This window comes from Carassius carassius, chromosome 46 (assembly GCF_963082965.1).
Source record: "Carassius carassius chromosome 46, fCarCar2.1, whole genome shotgun sequence".
NCBI lineage: Eukaryota > Metazoa > Chordata > Actinopteri > Cypriniformes > Cyprinidae > Carassius > Carassius carassius.
Genome location: NC_081800.1, coordinates 23,357,836 through 23,382,174, shown reverse-complemented (window position 1 = coordinate 23,382,174; position 24,339 = coordinate 23,357,836). Strand labels below are relative to the sequence as shown.

General features: G+C 34.8%; 1 protein-coding gene and 1 long non-coding RNA gene across 3 annotated transcripts in view; one reads left to right on the top strand and one right to left on the bottom strand.

Annotated features, from left to right (window-relative positions):
- LOC132129107 (G-protein-signaling modulator 2-like) overlaps positions 1-21,706 on the bottom strand; it is a 29,112-nt gene extending 7,406 nt beyond the window's left edge. Inside the window, exons 1-6 of one of the 2 annotated variants that reach the window (XM_059540566.1) lie at positions 21,481-21,706; positions 5,119-5,340; positions 4,891-5,026; positions 3,417-3,547; positions 3,093-3,216; positions 325-440 (exon numbers count right to left, since the gene is read on the bottom strand). In XM_059540566.1, coding sequence (XP_059396549.1) covers positions 325-440; positions 3,093-3,216; positions 3,417-3,547; positions 4,891-5,026; positions 5,119-5,339 — 728 coding nt within the window. In that variant the 5' untranslated portion in view covers position 5,340; positions 21,481-21,706. Of the gene's footprint in view, positions 1-324; positions 441-3,092; positions 3,217-3,416; positions 3,557-4,890; positions 5,027-5,118; positions 5,341-21,480 lie in introns of both variants that reach the window. The other variant, XM_059540565.1, reaches the window with a different exon arrangement.
- Positions 1-24,339, top strand: part of LOC132129665 (uncharacterized) — a 128,113-nt gene that overhangs the window by 27,989 nt on the left and 75,785 nt on the right. The gene's annotated exons all lie outside the window — the stretch shown is intronic.

The following is a 24,339-nucleotide window of genomic DNA, read 5'->3' as shown; positions in this document are numbered from 1 at the left end:
TTGTTGTTTTTTCTCTCTCTTCTTTTGCAAGGACAAAAATTAATAAACATTACTTATAAGGACTATAATATAATGTCTTTAATAATATAAATGTAATAGGAAAGTAAATTCATTATAAGGTTAAAATAATTCAAATAAATTAAAATAATATAATGAATAAAAAAAAATCACTATTGATTTGTTCATTTTCCTTATTTGGATATGAAGTGAAACTTAGACTAAAATATTTATCAAAAATAAATAAGATAAAAATATTCAGTTGCCGTTGTTGCTTTATTTGTATTCATTGCTTTGTATATTATGTTAAAATAAAATAAAACTGACTTGTAATGTTCAACTGCAGCTTCAAACTGTCCGAGGAATATGTATGCATTTCCAAGGTTGCAATACGCTCTCCGCTCTGCAGCTCTGTCTCCAAACTCCTTCGCAATAAGGAGACGCTGTAAAAAAAATGAAGAAAAGAAATTATAAACTCTGCTGATTCATGAAACATTAGCCTGATTTGTACATCATGAGTAAGTTCTGCACTACAGATGCATAGAGTACAACACTGCACAAGATTCGGCATTATTATTGTAATCTAGTAACATTTTATGTATATATAAAATATTATATACAGCAATAATTTCACATTCGATCTTTTAATTAATGCAGCAAAAACATCGACTGTATATTTTACATTTTTGTTTAATGGAATCTTTTCATGACTGAAGGCAAGTATCACTGATAGCAATTTTAATGATGTATCTAGGAATTTTTGTCCCCCCAATATTTAACCATTATTATAACTGAGAGCTATCAATTTTAATATTTAGTAAACTTTAAAACAACAACTTCTAATTTAATTGAACTTAAAACAATCTTCACATAAACCCATTATAAATGTCATATTAGTAGGAATATACAGAAATTGAATAAAGTTGTCAAACACTAAATTCTAAATTAAATATAGATGAAGTAAAAAAAACGTATTGATTTCTCTTTTTTCTTCTTGTTCTTTGTTGAACAGACATCGGAGCAGCTTTTATGAGGTTATTTTGACTGCTGAATATGACGTGGATCTGATACGCATAGCATCATCTCACAACTCTTTAGCTTTTCTGTCCCACTGCAGGTCTTAAAGTCTCTACTAATGAGCTGATGAGTTGAATCGGGTGTGTTAGATGAGGGAGACAGCGCTGAGCTGTTTCAGAGACATACTCTTAAACGTGACTCATATGGTAACAAATACTCACATGCACAGTTTTAATGCAGCTTTAATTGCCTTTTTGGTAACTTCATTACTTAACTGATGACATAACTATAACATTGCATGCTAGTGGTTTATTTTGCGCTTTAATATGAAATTATATACATTGCACCGGCGCATTTGTGCATAGGGCTGGGTATCAAGTTTGATCCTTTTTAAGCACTGGCTGAATTGACTTGATACCCCGGAGTTTTGAAAAATGTAGATACCTAAGGGGTTAATCTCACCATGTCAGTGAGCCAATAAGCATGCAGCATACTTTATGTGCACTGTATTGTTATAAAAATATAGGCAGAATCACATGGAAATCACATACAAATGAAATGCTTTTATTTTGGGCTCTTTGACTAGCGCCTGGTGCTGAGGTGAAGTAAGAGTGCGTGTCTGAAAATCTCCCATTTGATGTGGTCATAAAGACATTCTGCATCTAAATAAATGCAATTCTTGTCATGAAAAAGAGACAGAAGCAGCATTTGTGAGTGGGTAGGCCAACCCTTGCTCTTCCCCTGCATTTATTGCATTAAATGTCTGTAATGCATTAAACTGAAAAAAATTAACTGCATCCATTATTTCACAAATTTTGACAGCACTAATATATATTATTGTGCACATAATAGCAGACTTTTTCTGTACAGTAATCCAACCTTTATCAGTTTGTGCATTTTAATAGAAACTGGTGATGGGGGAAAAATCGATACAGCATAGTATTGCGATATTTTCCGCAACAATACTCGATAATACATAGATACAATAATCGATACACGGATGCCAAGTATCAATCTTTTATTATACTATTTGGTAAAATAATTAAATCAATTTTTTTTACAGTCCACAAGGTGGTGTTTAGTTTTTTCTAAAATCTTTTAATGCAACCTTATAAACCATTGATTATCGCACTTATTCCATGGTCATTTGCCAAGTTATTGACAAGTTAAAAGTAGTACCGCTCTTTGCAGTGCAATATTTGACAAAAGGGTAAAAAATTACCGTTAATGTCGTAAGTTACAGAATTATAGAATTACAGAATTAGAACATTTATATGAATTTATCATTGATTGTTTGTTGTAGAGAAAGATGACAGTTGTGTGTGTGAATTACCTGCGTCTGTGCATCTTTTTCTACAAACAATGAAATTGTGAGTTTAGTTACTCAAACAGAGATTTTACCTCCTCGTTGCTGAGGAATATAATGCAGTGATACAGTATCTAAGCGGTTATATTGATAAAAGTAGCAGTGCAGCATTGACAATAAGTTTATATTGGCCAACTCCTGAACGTTTCTGTGTGCGCAGCAGGATCTCAGATCTCTCTCTGTGTCAGTGGTGTTTGTGTGTGTCAGTTAAAGCAGTGCATTAATATAGAACGGTTATTAAACTGACTTGGAACTACCTGTGCATTAAACAGTTTTAGTTCTGCCAGCCAATCAGAATCAAGAATTGAGACAGTCCATGGAATAAATTAAAGTAAAATTCATGTAATTAAGGTGGACTAGACTAGACTGTAATACAAATAGTTTGCCAGGTGCATACAACACTTATGACAGATTTTCATGAAAGTCTACACGATAAACCCATTTTGCACTGCAGCAATAACACTGAAGTGAGATAAACAAACTGAGAAATACTTCTTTTTAGTTGAAACAGATGTTGCCAAAGTTTAAGTTTAGGAACATAATTTGAAGTTGGAAAAAGGTAATACATTTTAATATATCACAGAATATCAATAATAATATGGTATCGTGACACAAGTATCGTGATAATATTGTATCATGGCGCCTCTGGTGATTCCCATCCATAACAAAAAACACAAGTTGATTAATTTAAGAAACCCTCTGTATGAAATACCTGTTCGTGAGCCAAAACAGCATCCTGGAAGTTTCCGAGCAAATAGTGCGAGTTGCCAAGATTACCGTAGGTCCTGCCCTGAGCCGCTCTGTCCCCCAACTCTTTCACGATGGCCAGATTCGCTCTTCAAACAGAGAGGTGCACTATTAGATACAGTAGAAGGGATAACGCAAAAGAAGCTAAAGCATGCCTTTGGAAAACTTTGTATTGCAATCTCTGCTATGTTCTTTCAGAAATGAAATATTTTGTCTTTTGGCACATGTGTGTCGTCTACACACTGGTTTGGGTGTTTAAAAGAATGAAAACAAATGCTGGCTGGCTCACTCGTAGTACTCAGTTGCTTTCTTTAGAGCGATGTGTGCCTCCTCGGGAAAGTCTCCAGGGTCCATACCGCTCCAACATATGTTCTTCCCCTTGGCGTGGTACACATTCCCATAATTATAGAGCGCTCTGGCCTGCCCCACCTAACAAACCACACACAGACACACACACAACAGTCAGTCCACAAGAAACTCTCATTACACACCTAAATAGGATCGAAGGCTTGCATTTAAACATAAATATGTTTATGGTCTGTTAAAATAGATCAAGTGGTGTTTCGGGATAACAGGGCTTCCAAAAACATCAGAGGCAAACTTGGCCATGAACTAGTCAAACAGAGTTTAAAGGAATAACGTGGTAGATATAAAAAAATTAGACCATAATAATCTTACATTTTGGTTGATAATGATACCAAAAAGACAATTTTATTTGAACAGTTAGTTTTATTTGTATTTTTTCAACAAACAAATATTATTTATTTACATTTCATTTACTTATTATTTACATTACTAAATAAATATTACCAGTCAACAAATACACTGACAATTTTTGCTTTTTATTACATCTGTTTGGCTTCTTTTTTTTCCAAGCGATGAGGCTTATTTCTTTTTAGGTGAACATTTTATGTCACAATATTCTTAAACATTTTAGTTTATCATTTATATACATATATTTATTATACCTATTTTATATATATTATTATATATACATATTTAATATACATATATTAAACAAAAATAAAAAATGAAAAGTCATATTACTTACAATTCTTTTAGTATTTATTTAATTGAACAGTCAGTTTTATTTGATCAATTAATAAATCATTGTTTTATTTTATTTATTTAAAGTCTTTAATTAACTTTTTTATTATTATCAAAAATACTGTAAATACATACCCTTTTATTTATTTTTTTAAACAGGTTATTTTATCAGTTTATCAATAAATAAATAAAATAAAAAATAAATAGTATTTCTTACATCAATCAATAAATAAAATCAGTCCATAATTGTATTTAAAGTGTTTTTATTATATCTCCTCATCATATATATATATATATATATATATATATATAGTTTTTTTTTTTTTTTGAGTAATGAGTCTAGTTTCTTGTTTCGTTTTACTTGAACTTTCTCTATGGTTCTGCAAATCATATTGTGACCAGGAGCTGTCAAGCTCCAAAAAAGGACAAAAAAGTGCCATAAAAATAGTCAATGCCATTCAATATGTGATGTTTCCAGTCTGATGATGCCATATGATAGCTGGATCTTATTCACACGTACACATCGCACATATGTACAATGTGCCTTGACACGCCAGGTTTGACATCAGTAAAGAATGCCATTGGTTAGTGAGAATCATACTGTAGTTTCTTTAAAATATCTTATTCTGCATTACAGATGATAAATGATGACCGAAACGTCATTTTGGGGTTCAGCTATTGCATTAAAAGGCCCCTTGGTTGTGTTAAAACCTCACTTTATCATGGAGCATCCTGGAAATGTCCAAGTGTCTTTGGCAACAAACTGCTGCTTCATCATAGCGACCCAAAACCTTCAATGTGTTTCCAAGGTTACCACTGGCTTTAGCTTCTCCCAATTGATCTCCGATAGATCTGAAAGAGTCAGAATAACAAGACATGCGATTTTAGATAAGGACATTATCCTACTAGCTTTGAAACCGTGGCATAAGCGTCCAGATTCAGACCTGGTGAGCGTGAGGTCATGCCGATGGTATTCCAGCGCCTTGTTGTAGTCGTGCAGGTGGAAGCAGGCATTGCCCAGCTGACTGTAGATAGCGCTCAAAATCTGCAGGTCTTCAGTGCCCACCTGGATGGCTGATTCTAAAAAGGAGACACCAGCACGGTAATCTCCCACTTTACACAGACGCTCACCTTCCAGAGCCAGTTCCAGACATGAGGCTTCCATCCTGGAAAAAATTATATAAATTATATAAATTATATATAGCTTTAGTTCACTGACAATTAGGCAATATCACATTCATGATCGCATATTAATCACATTTGATTTCGATTACGCCTAGCTTGTCAGTGAACTACAGCTCGGAGTAGTGAATGCCGCTCAATCTGAAAGCAGGTGATGGTGATTTACTACTAATCACGGGATCGGCTTTACTGACAAGTTGTGCATGACAATCGAATGAGATTATTTGTAGAGATGTTCTGATACCCCTTTTCTCTTCCCGATACCGATTCCGATACCTGGGCTCAGGGAATCGGCCGATACAGAGTACTGATCCGATACCTGGGTGTGTATCTGTATATACAGCTTTATATACTACTAGCCCTGTGTAAATTGCTAGAATTATTTTATGGTGTGCTTCAGTCTTATCCCTTAATAAAACATGAACAAATACATGGTGAATTACTGTATTTATTACAGTATTTTTATTATCTGACATGAATTTGACAGTAATATTATTTATTTTCTTAAGCGAAAAAGAACTTCAGATGCAGCCAAAAATCTAACACCGCAAACTAAAAAAGGTATTTTAGTTTTACATTATAACTGTATTAAAAACTGCAATAAATAAGTCTAGGAATATAAAAAATGATATATTAATCAGATAATCTCTTTACAACAAAACAAGTAAAAAACAAGCATCCGTCTAGGCATAATTATTATTATTAATAGAGACGTATTATTATTACTACATAGAGACATAGCTAAAGCTACATTTATTTTGATGGGTTGCCATGAAGTTCTTTGAGTGTCTGTTTTTATGATATGACAGTTTTCTCAAATGAAAGGGTAAATTCTCATGAAGTGACAGTTTATGTGTTCGTGTCCTCATATAGCGACACACGGCAGAGACTACAAAACAGCGAGCTCCCGCGCATCTGCGCCCGTCACCCACAGAGATGTAGAATTTGCAGGAGTAATATTTAAATAGTATTTTGCAGTTTAATATTCACAGACACTAGTATACATTGGGCTACAGTCTGGAGCCCTGCACTTGGAAGCGACTGAACGCAGCTGCGGGTACCGAATATACTCGAACTTTCTACCGGTGCTACAGAGACGCTGGTATCGTCACATTTTTACATTTTCAGCACCGACTTGGTAGTGAAGTGGCAGTACTTGTGGCATCCCTAGTCAGTGTTTTACTGTCTGGTTGGTCCAGTCTGAAATACTGCTAAACAGCGGACATACTGCTAACCACTGATCTATAATATAGAAGCGGCTTCACTGTCTGTTGGCAGTTTAGAACTATCGGAATCGGAACAACTCTAATTATTTGCTCAGCTCTACTGTAAATACATTTCCAATTCTTGCACATTAAAAGGGACATTAAGTTAAAATGTTTATGTCGAACTGCATTCCATACAGTGTTGGGAGTAACGACGTTTAAGTATAACGCCGTTACTAATGGAGTTTAATTTTCATTAACGGAGTAATCTAATTAATTACTTTTCCCATTGTTGCAACGCCGTTATCTTTACTGAGAATGTAAAGTGTCGCGTTACTACAATTTGGTTGAATAAAGCGCGAGGTGTCATGCTTTGGCTAGTGGCTACATATCAGCTGCCTGACACCGTTGCAAATCCGATGATGATTGACTGGATGGGCGGTGCCCTGCTCATTCTGGCTGCACGCTCTCGCTCTGACAACCACTAATCACAAGACGGCGTCAGCGATAATGGCGTTCTCGAACTGGAAGTACCGGAAATTAAAGGCGAGAATGTTTCTGTAACATGCACAGTATGTCCAGAAAACTCAAATCTTATGAACCACCTCACATCAACACATGCTAACATGTTACTGTACTGAATATTTAATGCTGTGTTCAATCCAGACACGACTTGCGCGAATAACTCTCGCTATTCGTGCGTAGTTGGATGCTTTAACATTTTGAGTTCATACGCTTCATTCGCGCGTAAAATTAACTTCACAACAGATGCGAATTCGCGTCATGGGGGGGCTTCTGCCAGTTGAGTTCACGCAGCATTTTCAACCAGCATTTTTATTCAGATAATTTTCTAAATATTACTGTTAACGTGTCATGAAATGTAGTTTTAAAAGTATTTCATTCGAGAATGTAGTTGTTTAAAACTCAAATATGCGGTTTATTTAAAAATTTAATTTTCGGAGGTTGTCTATTCGCATCTTTGCATTGACTTAAAATTGAAATCACTCGCGTCAGACGCTCTATTTGTGTCTGGTGTGAACGCACCAATAAGAGTTGGATAGTGTTCTGTTTATTGTGCAGTAACTTTAGGCCTAATATACAGTTACAGAGATTTGCGCTAATGGCCAGGTTTCCCTTTGTTTCTTTTTACTCAAGTTTAAATTTGTTTGTCTTAATTTTGTACTTGAATTTTATATTCAATATTTATTTTTTGTATATGTTTTTATTTCTATGCATATATGGCAGGCTGCAATCTATTGAGTTCAAATAAATACAACATTTTCTAAAATACTTATAGTTTTTTATTCTTCAATCAGTTAATATAAAAATCTTATATATTTTATATATAAGATTTTATAGGACATAATAGCTAGGGATGGGCGTTTTCCGCAAATATCACATTCGAATATTTGAGCTCACAAAAAACGAATATTCGAATATTTGTTTATTTAAATGAAGTTTAATGAGACAGACGTTATTTTTCAGCAACATTTATTGTTTCCGTCATTTTGAACAAGCTTACACACAATAAGCTTTTAACAAAAAACCTTTAACAATGCGTGCAAACAAACAAAAGTAGATTAAAAGCAACAAAAAAAAAAAGTGAACAAGGAAAAAAAAAGTGAACAAAGAAAAAACGTAAAGCAGCCTGCAGCAATTAGGCTGAAAATGTTCTGATAATGTTCAAAAAGTTTTTTTCTTACTTCTCTCATGTTTTCGTCGAGGAACCTGAGATGTTTGTGCTGAGGGTCTAGGGCAGACGCGAGAAGAGGAGTTTTCACTGCATTCTCCAAGTTAGCGGTGTTTATTCGTTGCTTGAGAGATGCCGCAACAATGTTCTTGAATTCGGTAACTTTCTATGATTCTCCACGGCATATTTGAAGTACTGTAGAAGACCGCAGTTCTTAGGGGCCATTCACTTATCGCGTCTTTTGCACGCTCAAGTTCGTTATTTACAATGTAGGCGCGCGGTATGTGCGCTCATAATAGAAGCGACACGGTCGCATCGACGCACCTGTTTTTTCCAGGCGCGTACGCACTGCATCGAGTTAAAAACATCTAAACTTTTCTGAATTGCGCAAGCGCACCGCAAGTCATGTGACAAGAACTAAACATTCAGCTTCATCCTTTCCTGTAACAACGTTGAAAGCTCAGCCAAGATGAAGGAACAGCTGATCATAGCTGTATATGGATTGCCATTTTGAAATAAATTTAGTAGCAGAGCTACTAAAAGCGATTTTTTGTGCTGCAAATCCATTTATCCTTTTCTGAAATTTCTGCGTCTTCATGGAGAGAGCACGTCATTGGCAGACGCCCCAGGAGCGCTTCTGCCCGAGCGCCTTGGAAAGAAGAAGAAAGCTGCGCGCCTAGCGTTTTCCATGCGTTTTTAGGCGCGATATGTGAACAGCCCCTTATTCATTAATTATTTTTTGCTTGCATACATCTTCAAATATGCCGTGGAGAATCGCAGAAAGTGACCAAATTAGGTTTTATTGTGAACTTTTTTTTTTTTTTTTTGCGAAATTCGAATATCATTTTTACTTATCGAATAATTAGAACAGAACGAATATTCGAATGTTCGACTATCCGTGCACACCCCTAATAATAGCGTTATAGAACATTAAAAATCGTGGTCACAGTTACTTTGCTGAGTAACTAATCACTTTTACAGTGTGGTAACTGAGTTACTAACTCAGTTACATTTTGGGAGAAGTAATTTGTAACTCAGCAAAGTAACTGTGACATTATAATTTGTGACCAACACTGATTCCATATGGAGGCAAAATCTAGAGAGAATTATTACAACACCAACATCATTAGGTCTTTGTCTACACAAGTTCTTAAACATATCTTGTTGGCTGACATGCACTAAAAACTTGATGACTCCCTTACAAATAGTGTCATAGAATGACTAAGAATCTCAGCTAAAATGCTTTCATGAACCAGCAACCACAAGACTGACTTGAATGCTTGGAAACGGTCTAAATTATGAAAAAATATATTCAATATATAAACACATATGTTGTATTTGCATAAAAGGACTTTTTATTTGTTATTTAGGTGTGTTTTCATGTCATAAGGGGCTATTTTTTGTCAAAAAAGCATATTTTATACATAACTGTTCTCTTTACAAATATCTTCTAAATCGTAATTTATTCATGCGTTCAAAGCTGTATTTTCAGCATCATTACTCCAGTCTTCAGTGTCACATGATCCTTCTAATATGCTGATTAGCTGCTCAAGAAACACTTAGTATTATTATTATTATCAATGACGAAAACAGTTATGCTGCTTAGCTTAATATTTTTGTGGAAACCGTGATATATACTGTAGGATTTATTTGAAGCATATATTATTTTGAAACATTATAATGTATGTTTTTGCTCTCACTTTTCATCAATTTGATGTATCCTTGCTGAACAAAAATATTAATTTCTATCAAAAACAATGTAAGTTACTCCAAACCTTTGAATGGCTTTTCAAACCAATAAGCAATCACTTCCAACACCCTGGCAACACCTTAGCAACCACATAGCAATACCCTAGCAACCACACTTGTCAACTGTGTGCAGGAAAACTCACAAACCAAAACAAACCTCACCTTTTTTCCTTTTTCTTTTTGAAACATTCTGTGAACAGTCTAAACATCTCAATCTTCTGCATGACTTTCTCTCCTCTGGTGTGATAGACACATTTAATTCTCCATGGGGTGCAGCATGAGACCCACGGCTTCAACCCTCTCAGACACATCCTGAAACAGGTTGACTTCTTCCAAAAGACACTGAATTCCAGGATAACCCCCTCTGTGAGACCTTTCCCAAACCCTCTACTCCAGTGAGAAGCCTCTGCGCAACCAAACTGGGCTTTAGCATGTAAAATGTTTTGTTGTTGACACGTGGTAACAGGTTACACTGGGTCTTGCACAAATAAATGGAGGGTCAGCACAGCAAGCCTGCTGATAACAGATGCATCAGTGTGACATGCCAGTGTTATCTACGGACACCCGATGGCAAACGTCAATTCCAATTATGAGTGAGACGACACATGGAGATTATCACGCGTAAAAGAGGAACCAGAGTAACTCTAATGTGCTTCGAACAGCTTCTAAACCCGCTATTCCAGTTGGATGGGTCAACCTTAGAAAAAAAAAAAAATGCCATGCAGCTTCTGATTTTTTTCCACTTACACTCTTAAAAAAATAAAGGTTCTTTATAGTCATAGATGGTTCCGTGGTTCCAAAAGGTTCTTTATAATGTAAAAAAGGATTCTTTAGATTTTTTTTACAAAAAAAAAAAATCTAAAAAAATCCGGTTTCTCCGTTAACAAAAAAGAAAAGAAAATGGCTCTTTTCAAAACTGTTCACCGAAAGATTCTTTGGGGAACCAAAAATGGTTGTTCTATGGCATTGCTGTGGACTTTTGGAACCTTTATTTTTGCACTCTTAATAAAAACAAAAACTTAAATGGCATCAATGTTTCCATGAAGATACTAGAATAATTGTGGAATCTTTCCATTATACAAAAGCTTCTTTAGCTTTTTAAATAGCTCTTCAAACTAAGAAACAAAACTTTTTTCTTAAAAGAACAGTTCACTGAACTGGTTTTGGGGAACCAAAAATTGTTCTTTTGTGGCATCACTGTACAAAACTCAGCAATATATATATATATTTCTTTTTTTTTTTTTTTTTTTTTTTAATCTAACTGACAACAAACAATTTGTAACCTTTTTTAGGAACCTGGGAGGTAAGCACCTAAACACCTTGGCAATCATTAAGAACACCTTAGAATCCACAATTAGCAAGAGAAAGAGAAGGTAAGAAGGCTTTAGAGCTGTGGAGGAATAAAGCAATCCAAGAAAACCTGCCAGAATTGATTAATCTGCTGAAGTAGAGTAAGATGTTATCGTGAAGAACGAATCGACTCCAGCCAGAGAAACTGTCAGGTTACCAAGGCCACGCTGGGAAAATCCATTAAACCAAGTCAGAGTTCACATGTTCTCATTTCTTTATCCTCAGCGAGGTAGGATGAGCGCCGAGCGGCTGACGTGATTTCTCCACTGACCGATGCAAATGACTAATTCACACCAACTCATACTTCGCATGATGTCATGAACTTCACTGATACTTACTGAAACACCAGGCATATGTTGCTCATTATTTCTGTTCATTTCTAAAACTCCAACTGTAAAATTAAACTTCTGTCATTAATTATTCATCCTCATGTCTTTCCATGTGATCTGTAGAACTCAAAATGAGAAAATTTTGCACAATATCGTTTCCATCTAAATAAAATAAGTTGTGACCAAAAATGACAACATCAACAACAAAGTATTATAAAAGTATCCCATTTGAACCAGAAGCTTCTGAATCCAAACAAGAGAACTATGAGAGGAACAAGTTGTAAATTAAGCTGCTTTCAGTGTTGTTGTTATTATTGATCAAAACTGTTAAAAAATGTTGTCAATAATCATAATTAAAAACTAAACAAAATAAAATATAATTACATGAAAAAATTTAAGAAAATTGGAAAAGCTGCCTTGAAAACTAACTTAAATAATTAAGTTTAAGTTGTAAGACTTAAGTCAAACTAAAATAAAGTTAAATATAAAAATAATAATAATAATAATAAAAGTGACAGAGGGCTGCACAATTAATACAATTTCTAATCATGATTACAATTATGGACGCCACAATTATGTAATCATTCAAAGTGGCAATTAATCATTCAAAGTCTTAAGGGTTATCTTAAGGGTTTTTCCATTGTTTTAGTTTTAGAATAACATTATAATACCATTCATATTATAATACCAAAATTACGACATTGCATCAAACAATGGTATAAGCATCATTCACTGTATTTGTGATAATCATAATTAATAATCGCATTTACAATTTCAGTGGAATAATCGACAATTATGATTTTTGTCATAATCAGGCAGTCCTACACATAATATTACTAAAACTTAAATGAAAATTTAAATAAACAAATAAATGCTCATTTAAAATATTAACATACATTATAATAAAATAGAATATTAATAAGTGAAACTAAAACATCATATAATTGCTGTAAAAGTGACGTTACGGTTTACTAAAACTAGAAATTACATTTTCTGTGATTAAAAAAAGAGATTAAATAAAATATTGTTAAATGAAAAACTTTTAAAAAACAGAAGTGTAAACTAGGGTTGCGCCGATAGGCGATAGTATCGTGTATCGACGATCGTCAGAGATATCGACATAAGCAGATTTCTCTGTCGATAATCAAGATGATATTAGGCTCATTTTCCTATTAATGTATTAGATTATAATAATAATAACTATTATTTTAATTTTTATTAGGCTGCTTATTATAAATCAAACTGCCCAGTTATTTCACTTCAGCACCGCATTTCACACACACACACACACACACACACACACAGCGCGCGCGAGCGCAGGAGGATTAGAGCCTCACTGAAATTGTCCGCTTTGACTCGGATAACTCATAAATCCATGAAATGAAAGAGATAGAAAACGAGGAGTTGGTGTCTTACACATTTAATGGCTGCTACACTGCAACACGCTCTTCTCAAACATGAGAGATTAACTCTTTCTTGGCGTCACAAATAAAGTAAAGACAAAATAATTAACAAGGCGGCAGAGCGAATTTATCATCCATAGTGGTTCTCACGTAGTCCTTCTCTTAAAGACTGATCACTTATAACACGCACTATGTGGTGATTACTTAGGAGTACGTGAGAACCACTATGGATAATAAATTCAATCTGCCGCCTAGTTATTATTTTCATGCACTCCGCACTATAATGTGATGCATGCAAAATACATAGTTTCGGCCGTTACAAAGTCTCCATCCACAAACAGACGTACATGGTCTGCAGATAAAAGGTATTTCATTGAACTTTAACAAGTAATCTGAATGGCCTTTAGAACATTTGCAGAACATTTAGACTGATAACTTCCGTGCCCAGATACGGACGCGCGATATGACAGTTGCGTCCGACTATGTATGAACCAGCTGTTTTAAATACAGTATTTTTATATTTAACGTTAGTTTATCAGTATGTTTGAAAGTATATTTTTTCGATTATTGGAGATTCCATAGGCCTCTCTCGCGCACCTGCGCGGTTTAAAACACTCAATAGTTATGATTTGACAAGGACAAAGAGTCTCTCTCTAGCTCCACCCATCCACGATAATATCGTGTATCGTCGATCTCACTGGCTGACGATCTGAAAAATGACCATATCGCCCAACACTAGTGTAAACTACAATTATTAAACCAGAAATAAAGAAAATAACGAATAAAAAAGACAAAAGCACTAAAACTTACACTAAATGACTTAAACTTAAAACAGAGAATATATAAAAAAATATTAATATAAATAATATAATTAATTAATATAATACTAATAATATTAAAATAAATCTGCATACTAGGCCATGACTGAATGCAACATGGAAGTTCAAATACACAGATTGGGGAATGATATCTGGAAGCAGCAGTAAGAAAAATACTCCGTGAATAACAACTTTTTCACCATAAAATAATGGAAAAGTCTCTGTACAGCTTTGGAAGACTTGTAATATAATGCATGGTATGGATTACGGTTATGCTGGTGAAAGAAAAATTCTAGGCTACAAGCTCCAGTTCTCAAAAATCCGGGGAACCATTGTTCTGTATGTGTTTTTTTGCCTTATTCAAGTGTTTTAACATTTTTAGTTTTTCACTAACCATGCATAACATTTTTTTTCTCAAAAACACAATCATGTACATACATGCATTACACATATTATTATAGCCCAGTTTGTGCTGATTACAGTAAGATTAGACTTTACCCATTTAGATATTTATAAGAAACTGAAAAAAGCACAAATGTCAGGGCATGACAAAACTTCTCCAGGCCCCAAAAATACCCTTAGACTCTAGACATATGATTACTAGTTGCCTATAAGTATTGTTATAGTGCAAAAGTCAAACTTCAGAGCCATGCATCAATAACCTTTAATGGAATGTAAATGTACATCCAAGCTTAGCTGCAGGAATCTGCGAGGGCAATGGACAAGAACATTGGTGTACCCAGTGCAGGCTTAGTAACAATTACCCTTGTGTGGTATAAACATTGTAGTGCTGTCAAAATGAATGATTAATCCAAGTGATTAATCAAAAACTAAAAATGAAAAATAACTCATAATCCTGATACCATCTTGATTGATCGCTTCCTCTATTCGCTACATATGTCTGCTATGTCCAGTGTGTGTGTGTGTTTGGGAGGGGGGGGGGGTTGGGGGTAACGAGTTACAAAGTTGGTATAGCCTAGTTATCACAACATTGTCAATCACGTCCTCAATCGCAAACGATAATTTATTCAAACTTCTCGCTACCGAACTACCTACAGTAGCTTAATTTGTGGAGGACGAAGAGAAAGCACCCATTTGGTAATTGAGCCATTAGTGAGAAATAATAACTTTTAAGTAGGGTCCAGTGCAATTTCGATACTTTTGAAATGGTACTGGTGCCTGAACCAATACTTAAAAAAAAGAGCCACAAAAAAAAAACTATGGATAACATTAAAGAACATTACAAATATTTCAAATAAATCCATAGCATTCACACGCTCCTGGGATGCTCTTGTTTTTAGATTAAGGGAAGTTGTGCTTCCCTTAATCTAAGGCTAATAAATGTATTTCACAATCTGGGTCATTATTTAATACAAAACCACACATAATGTTTCTACTGTATCTCTGTCAATCACTCTGATATTTAGTTAAGATGAGTGCTGTCTGTCACTGTCTTTAATCAGTCCTGTGAATTACTGTTCTTTATAAAGTAGCAACAATGTCATTTGTAAAGTACAGTACTGTGCAAAAGTCTGAGGCATATTAGTATTTTCACCCCAAAAAAGGGTTTTAAGCCAGTTATTTATATCTTTTGCTGTAGTGTCAGTAGGAAATATCAGTTTCCCATTAATTTTAATAATAATCTAGTGCTATTTTGAATGCACAAGCAGTTTGTCAATGGCAAAATGAATGTTTGGAAATGTAAACTGCTATTTTCTACTGACAGCAAAATATATAAATAACTGGCCGAACACCATTCTTTAGTGAAAATACTAACGTGCCTAAGACTTTTGCACAGTAGCGTATGTATAAAGTACGTATGATTAAATTAAGTATATTTAAATAAGTGTAATTAAAGTATGTGTTCGTTCATGTGTTAAGGGCTAGATTTTCGCTGAAGGAGATGGCTGTGGTGTGATGAGCGGTGACAAGCAAAAACTTTACAGTAGATGAGAAACCGACTGCTCCCTCGTGACCTTTTGTAAACTGTATTTATGACAAAGAACTGCACAGATACGGATATTCTAACAATCTATCGATAAACACATACCTTGTGTCCTCTGCTTGTGTTTAAGTGCGCTTGCGCTGCTCCGCCGCGGTCTGCGGATTGAAGAGCGTGCTGAAAGACGGAGAGGACCGGTCTGACGCCGGTTTCATATGAAACTTAAGGGGACTGACTCTCAGGCGTTCGCAAATTTCTTTACAGTTTATGGAGCTAAATGCTACAGGCCCGCTAAAAAAGCCTAGCGAGGCCCGTGCTACTTGTGTACATTTCGGAGAACCAGGACAAATTTCTATTGATCGCTCAGGCATTTAAAAGGCACCGAAATCTGCTTCCTCTAATTCGGTTCGATGCATACTGGTTCCATACCCAACCCTACTTTTAAGAAATGTATTTTTTTTTATCAACGAACCCAAAACTGGCTATGTCCTTGCTGGAGTGTGATGTGATTTGTGTCATGTGCAGGTGCGATGGATCGCGTACAAACCAATAGAGTGTCGGAATGGTATATGTTTATACTTCTCTTCCAACCACAATCAAATTCACTGCATCCGGATGGCGCAATTTATCTGGATAGGTTTTTTTTTTTTTTTTGAATGATGACTAGCAGGAATGAAAACAAGCCGAAATGAAATAGCAGTAACGAAGCTATTTTTAAAATGTAAGGAGTAAAAAGTACAGATACTTGCGTGAAAATGTAAGGAGTAGAAGTAAAAAGTCGGCTGAAAAATAATTACTCAAGTAAAGTATAGATACCCCAAATTTCTACTTAAGTAATGTAACGAAGTATTTGTACTTCGTTACTTGACACCTGTGATGTGCGACAGCAAGACAAGAAACAAAACTGTGCCTGTTTTAATTTTTAAACACAACTATTAAAAATTCACACACAGGAGATCTCTGGACCAAACTGAAACCTCATTCACTCGCCTCTATGCACCACATGCTGTATTACATTTCAAAACCATTCATCTTATGGAAAAACGAGAGCACATCAGTGGATCGTATGCTAAAGAATGACAAACTCTAGTGCTAAACGGCTTATTTGAAGTAAAAATAGAGATGCGCTGTAAACTAGCTAATATATGGCAAGACAGGTCTGTTCTCCTACCTGGAACGAACATGAAACGCTTGATCCTCATCCTTTGAGATCACATCCATTTAAGTTCATAGTAAAAGTCCAAGTGTAAAACAAAAACCCAACAGCAGAGACGCAAGAGACTTGGAAAAATATCAAACGTCATCACAACTCTAAAATAAAGAACAAACATAAAGACGGAGCGAAGATGTTCATGTTTTCACCATATCTCAACCAATCCTCCATCTGACTGGTGAGTGCTACTAATGAAAGAGTCTAAGAAACATGAGCCCCCCACACCCCAACCACAACCACACACACACACACACACACTGAGGTGCAAGTGATTTCATTACGAAAAAAAGTCAGTGACTGATTAATCCACCCTACAAAGTACAAGCTAATTCTGACTTGGTATGTACAGTATCATGTTGCATCTCATGTGGAAGAGTGAACATGAGGAAGTCTCTTGACTTCCTCGTGAGCAACCATCTGATCATAAAAAGACATTTTCTTCCTGGATGGAAAGATGTTGCATTACAGTGGCTCTTTGACGTGACCCGGACAAGTGTCAGATAAACCAGCGCATGAGAAAAACAAAGAGTTTAAAATCTTGACGAATGCTTTCATCTGAAAGGATAGTGACACATTCGATACCATTTCCTCACCCTTACATCATTTCAGACCCACCCATATGAGTTGATTTCTTCCAAGAAACTCAAGCGGAGACATTTTCAAAAATGTGGCCATGACCTGTCCAGCTACAAAGCTGACAGACAAGCATCATAAAAAAAGTCCATATGACTCGCATACTATTCTTTTGAAGTCATATGATAGCTTTATGTGAGGAAAAAGCCAAGGATTCAATGCCACTTGGGAAACGCTGATGTCAAACCCAGTGTGATGCTTCTTCATGCAATGTCTGAATATAGACAGTTTCATCGGGCGCACGCGCCTGGACCTAAGTTAACTTCCGGTCTGTGTTGTGTATATCGGTCTGGCTGCGGTGCCTTCTACAAACGCAGTTAAAGTCAAGGTGATGAGCAGACTGAAGTTGGGCTCAGGTGGTTGTGCCGCGGGATGTGTTTCCCATACATTTATTTATTTTTGGAGACTCACCACAATTTTAAAACTGATTGAATTTCAAAAAGGCTTCGTTGAATAAACATGAGTAACGTTATGTACTGCACGTTTAATAATAATAATTCCTTACATTTATATGTTTAAATATCAAAACGAGGCACAGGTGTTTTTATATCGCTGTATTTCTGAAGGAAGACTTGCATGTTATATGCCTGATAAAGCAGCGTGTGAGCGTACAAGCTCTGCTTTGTTTACAACTGTTACTGGGGAAACCTCTATTAATCGCGCTTTATGTCTATGCTTTAAAACATCTCCTGCTGGCAAAGAATGAATTTGCATTTTCATTAAGTCCGCCTGATCCACGCAGCAAACATATTTTGTTTGTTATCAAAAATATCTACTCTAGAGGGACTTGGCTGTTGTTATTGATTCTATTTGGAAGTCTACCGGAAGTTAAGTTAGGTCCACAAAAGCGCGCATGCGCAGTAACGTTTGTTTATGTTGTTGCCGTTGAAACCGTCTTAATAAGCATTTGTGCAAATGAGACATGCAAGTTTGGTACAAGGGAGCAATTAAATTAAATTCATTCAAGTTTATTTGTATAGCACTTTTTACGATACAAATTATTACAAAGCAACTTTACAGAAAATTACGTTTATACAATATTTAGTAGTAGCTTATAAGTGGTGACTGTCAGTTTGTTGCGCGTATGACAGGATTTTTCAGAAAAATTAATACAAGACGTAGTCAGCCAGACGATGAACATTATTAACAGCAATTATTATATGATGCATTATTTTATGAGCAATATTTTTTTGAGAAAATAATTACTTATATTTGAATGTTTTTCCTCACACAAATTCATCATATGACTTCAGAATACTTGAGTTTGAGGTGCGTGATCTTTATCATCATTTTTCTTTTCTTTTTTTTTGACAATTTACATCTTTACAGTATTTCCTTTTGCATTCCACGGATGCAGCCATGTCATCGTTAACTAAAACTAAAATGATCTAATAAATAATAATTAGTTGTTCATAATAATAATAATAATAACAATTTCGTTTTTGTTAACTAAAATAAAGTTTAAATAAAATACATATTAATTTTTTTATTTTGTATAAATATAAAATAAAATGATTGGATTAAAATCCTAAACATAAAAAACATAAATAATTGCCTTGGCAACTAATTTCAAATACATTTAAGTTGAAGAACTAAAATGACTTAAACTAATAAATAAATAAATAAATCTAAATGGATATATTTAAAAAAAACAAAAAATTAAAAATAACATTGTCAAAAAAATAGAAAATTACTAAAATTTAAAACAAAAATAAAAATATAAAAACAAACGCTAATAAACAATGATAGTATATAACAATACTAATATAATACTGCACAGAAGAAAGTCCTAAGTTTGGGAAAACAAGATGGTGAGTGACAAACCTTTTATCTTTGAACTAACTTTATCCTGATCAAAAACTGAACAGGCAGTGGGAAAATATGGCAGAAATCATATTTGTTTGTACTTCAGGAATTCCTTGTATTGAGCAGAAATCTTAAAGCATTGTTCACGTTCAAAACTGGATCAACCAACAATCTGAATATTCATCTCTGCAATGTCTTGAGCAGAAAAAGTTTATTTGATATGATTTGTTAACCACATTCGCCTAACACAGTCCTGCCTCTTGAGCCAATTGTTCCAGCAAAGCCCAGGCCATGTCCAACCATATATTTACTCAAGCATGTGACAAAAGACACACTCTATGAATTTTCATTTTTGTTTGACATATCAACTTCCTTTCCAGCGTAATTTCACTAAACAAGCATGTCAGGATCATTTATCCTCTCACATGTTGGTCCAAAATGACAAAGAAATAACTACACCATCATTTCAGTTCCTGTTTTCTTAATGCAAACAGTTCCAGAACCATTGATCCACTTATTCAAAGGGTTCTAGAAGGGTGACAATAGCTTTGTGAGCAATGAATGAGCAGATTAGTCAGTCTACAACAAAATAAAACACAAAGGTACAGTCTGTGCACTGTAAACGCCTGCGATTCATGAAAAGATTCAAGCACACAAACACAATGAGCTGCTGTGTCCATTCTCATAAAATCCCACAGGAGGCCTTCAAAGCAGCGAACTTTGGGGAACTACTTACAGTGAGACAACAACCTTTCATGAGAATCTAATATACTGTACCATAATAATTCCCCCCAAAATCTAAATCACCAAGCGCAAATAGCCCGCCTTGTTGGCTGAGGCGGTTTACACTAACTCCACTCCAGTGGTACAGATGGTAAAATGTGCAACATGTTCATTTTGACGCAATCGACCTGGGTTCGAAACCACCTTTTGTCTAATTTTTTTTCCCCTTTTCAAATTTCAAATCACATCAGAAAAGCATTTATTTTCAATGAAAATAAAGAATATAATCAAAGAGTTAAAAATGAAGTATAGGGTAGGGTTAAGGTTGGTTTAGGGAAGGCTTTATTGTCCCAACAAGGTGGCATCCCTTTATTAATTTGTATTCAAATTAAAATGTACACTCAATGAGTTAATATTGCATACTGTTTTACAATGTACTATAATACCAAGGTCAGATAATTGCTACTATTTGCAATAAGTAGTAAAATTTTTACAGTGTAAATACAATTTAGAGTAAATAGCATTTAATTGCTATTTACACAGTGCAAACAGCCACTGCCAAAAAAAAAGAGATACATTTCACATAAAAATGTAGTCTACAATTTCATATTTTTACTTATTCTCAAAAGAATCAGAAACATAAATATTTTAATGAAAACCGATGTTTTACTTCTGCAATTCTTACTTATAATTATCACTCTGGACATTTAAGCAAAAAAAAGTAAACTGTCCCATACAATACAGATCAAATGAAATTCTGGTTTATACTATATTGAAGGTATAAATCCATTAATATTAAGTTAAATAATAGCTCATTATTTTAAGCGCACTACACTAACGGATATGATTTTTATTTATTTTTGTTGATAATTTGTGACAATTTGTTAAATAATGCCACAAAGCAGCTTTTTACTTTATGCAAATGTATATATCTCATTTGTCACAAAAATTTTTTTTTTTTATAAATATAACAAACTTAACAGAAATTAACAGTGACGTTACGTTTTGACAGAACCGATTGTGTTCACCGTCACTACTACTATCCCATGACCATCATACACTGAAGTGTCTTTGAAATAAACTTTAAAGATCATTTTGACTAGTAAGAAGCCTTTTTCACGAAATCATAGAACTTAAAAAAGAAATGCAATAACTTTCTGAAAAAAAATACAAGGAAGTACTAACTTATGCGACACATACAGAATAGGAGAAGCTGTTTAGATTTAGAAAATAAAAAATAAAGAAACGAAATCAAACTCATACCTCACTTTAAGTTTAGTACAGCTTTAAAGTGTGTAATCGCGCTACATGTCCTGTGGTGGGAGAGTTTCTCGCTTTTTGAAGAAGCATCGGTAAAGTTTCTCTCTCTTACTCCGCCATGTTTTCTCAAGACACTTCCCTTTAACATTTTTCGGAAAAAAGGAAAGCGTCTTTTACTTTGGCACGCCAGTCATTACACAGGAGTTTGTAAACGCCACGCCTCGCCATCAGAATGCTTCAGTACTGAAGTAATGCTCGCGAACGAATCGTTCTTATGAACCGACTCTTTTGAATGATTCACCAAGCGATTCCCAAATCGCTGTAAAAAAGTGAAGAGGGAGCAATATTGTGGAAATATTACTAATAATTAGGGATGTTATTTTTACAAACTAATGCTGAGCCGATTGATTCAAATGTTAGGGTCGAAACAATTCACAACGTATTTGTGAATCACCTGACTGTAGAAATAAAACTTTAGCAATGAAGGTAGAAATATTATTAAAGGTGAGCAGGCTATAAACTAATCTAAAAGACATTTTAACAATAAAAATAAAGCGAAAAAAAATTAAGTGATGACTCGCGGTGAATCGATTCATCTGAACGGATCAAAGAATCAATTCGCTAAAGTGAATTGGACGTCCTAGTGGTAGCTGCTAAATCCAAATTACTTCGTAAAATTAATTGCAAAATTGGGCTGGTTCGTGGCAGATTAGATGAAAATGCTCGTGAAAACATGCAAAAAATACTTTAATAAAAATAAACAAATAAATAACGAAGGAGGAAACATGACTTTATTCTCATTAAAATAAGTATGATGAGTAAATACAGTAGTAGTGTTGTGTATCGAGCAGCAGAGGTCAGTGTTTATTACAGACAGACTAATCTTTAAAAGATTTCTGAAGCCTGGACATTTGGCAATTCTGTACATTTTTCCTGCTATAAAAAAATAATAATTATATTTTAGACATTAAAGCAGATATATCAACAACCAAAATCAGAAAAACAATGATCAAACTGCGCCAGCTTGCTTATGGACATACACATGCACATGACAACTTCAGCTGCACTATTAAAGGGAAGAATATAGACAAAAAAAAATCATAATAAAATAAATAAATACATCCATTACACGGATAGAACATCATAAAATTGGTAATATTTCCATCTCTGTAAAGCGCTCTGATGATTTAATGCTTTTATACACCATTTTTATGCCATTCCAAGAGCATGTGAAAACAGACAGATAAACAAATAATGTATTACAGCTGAAAAAAATATACAGTATAATACAATATTTATATCAAAAATAAGTTTACAATGCTTTTACTAGCTGTTTATAGGCAACAAAATATAAATGCACATTTGGTGAGAATAAATAATTAAAATAATATCTTAACAACTAGGTCTACCAGTTTGTCAAGCAGCATAACGTAATGTTTTAAGTAGGCCTACAGCTAAAATAACTGTATAAAATAACACACATATATATGGTGCTGTTAGAGATGTAAAGAAGAAGAATGGGTGCCATCAGAATGAGAGTCCAAACAGCAGATAAAAACATAATAATCCACTAATAACCACATGACATGATTTGTTTCTTACAAACATACAGTGTTCTACTTCACGATACATTAACTGATGGACTGGAGAGGTGTGGTGTGGCGGGGGAAGCGTGGTTTAGCGAAGTCTGCAACGGGAGAGCGAATGAAGAGACGAGCGGTGGTAAGTGGTTCAGGTGAGAGACAAGTAACAGCTGGATCTCGTTGCAGTGATTGGCGTGGGGAACCGGTATTTAAGCCGCACGACATCCGGAAAAGGGCTAGAGACCTGAGGACTCGGGGAAGGACACAGCAGCAGCAGCGCTGAAAGTGAATCCTTAGGGACGAGTGAACGAACGTTAACGGGAGTGTTTATGCGCATGTGGCGCGACTTTGTTTTCTGTTTTGTTTTCTTTTTAAAATAATAAAATCTTCCTCGAGCCTCAGCGAGCCGACCCCGGTCTCCTTCCTCTTTGATCACTGAACCTTGCTACACTGGTGCCGAAACCCGAGAGGAAGGAACACCTCCGCCATGCAGTCTCCATAATAAAATAAATAAATACATCCATTACACGGACAGAGCATCATAAAATTGGTAATATTTCCATCTCTGTAAAGCGCTCTGATGATTTAATGCTTTTATACACCATTTTTATGCCATTCCAAGAGCATGTGAAAACAGACAGATAAACAAATAATGTATTACAGCTGAAAAAAATATACAGTATAATACAATATTTATATCAAAAATAAGTTTACAATGCTTTTACTAGCTGTTTATAGGCAACAAAATATAAATGCACATTTGGTGAGAATAAATAATTAAAATAATATCTTAACAACTAGGTCTACCAGTTTGTCAAGCAGCATAATGTAATGTTTTAAGTAGGCCTACAGCTAAAATAACTGGAAGTGAATGGCACCAGAAGCCTCACACATTCAAGTTACAAATGCTATGTTAAAATTAAAATTAAATACATCAATCATTTTTGACCAAGAAATAATCGACCAGCAGAAATTAGATACCAGGGCTAGATGTCAAACTTTCAGCTTCGAGCGGGGGTTTAGTTTGAAAGTCAGTTTCTTTATACATTACTTTCAGTTTTTTCTACAAAGATGCTTTTGAACATTTATACTGTTATTGCAGGAAAAAAAGATGCAGGAACAAATGATGAGCAAATTGCAGGGCATGTTATCACACTATGGGATTGAAGTACCATTTATTTTAATTTTTCTCAGTAAAATTACGATTCTTTGTCATGTTGGTTTTACTATTTTGCAAATTGTCTGAGCAGTACAGCCTAACTACATAAACTAAGTTTAA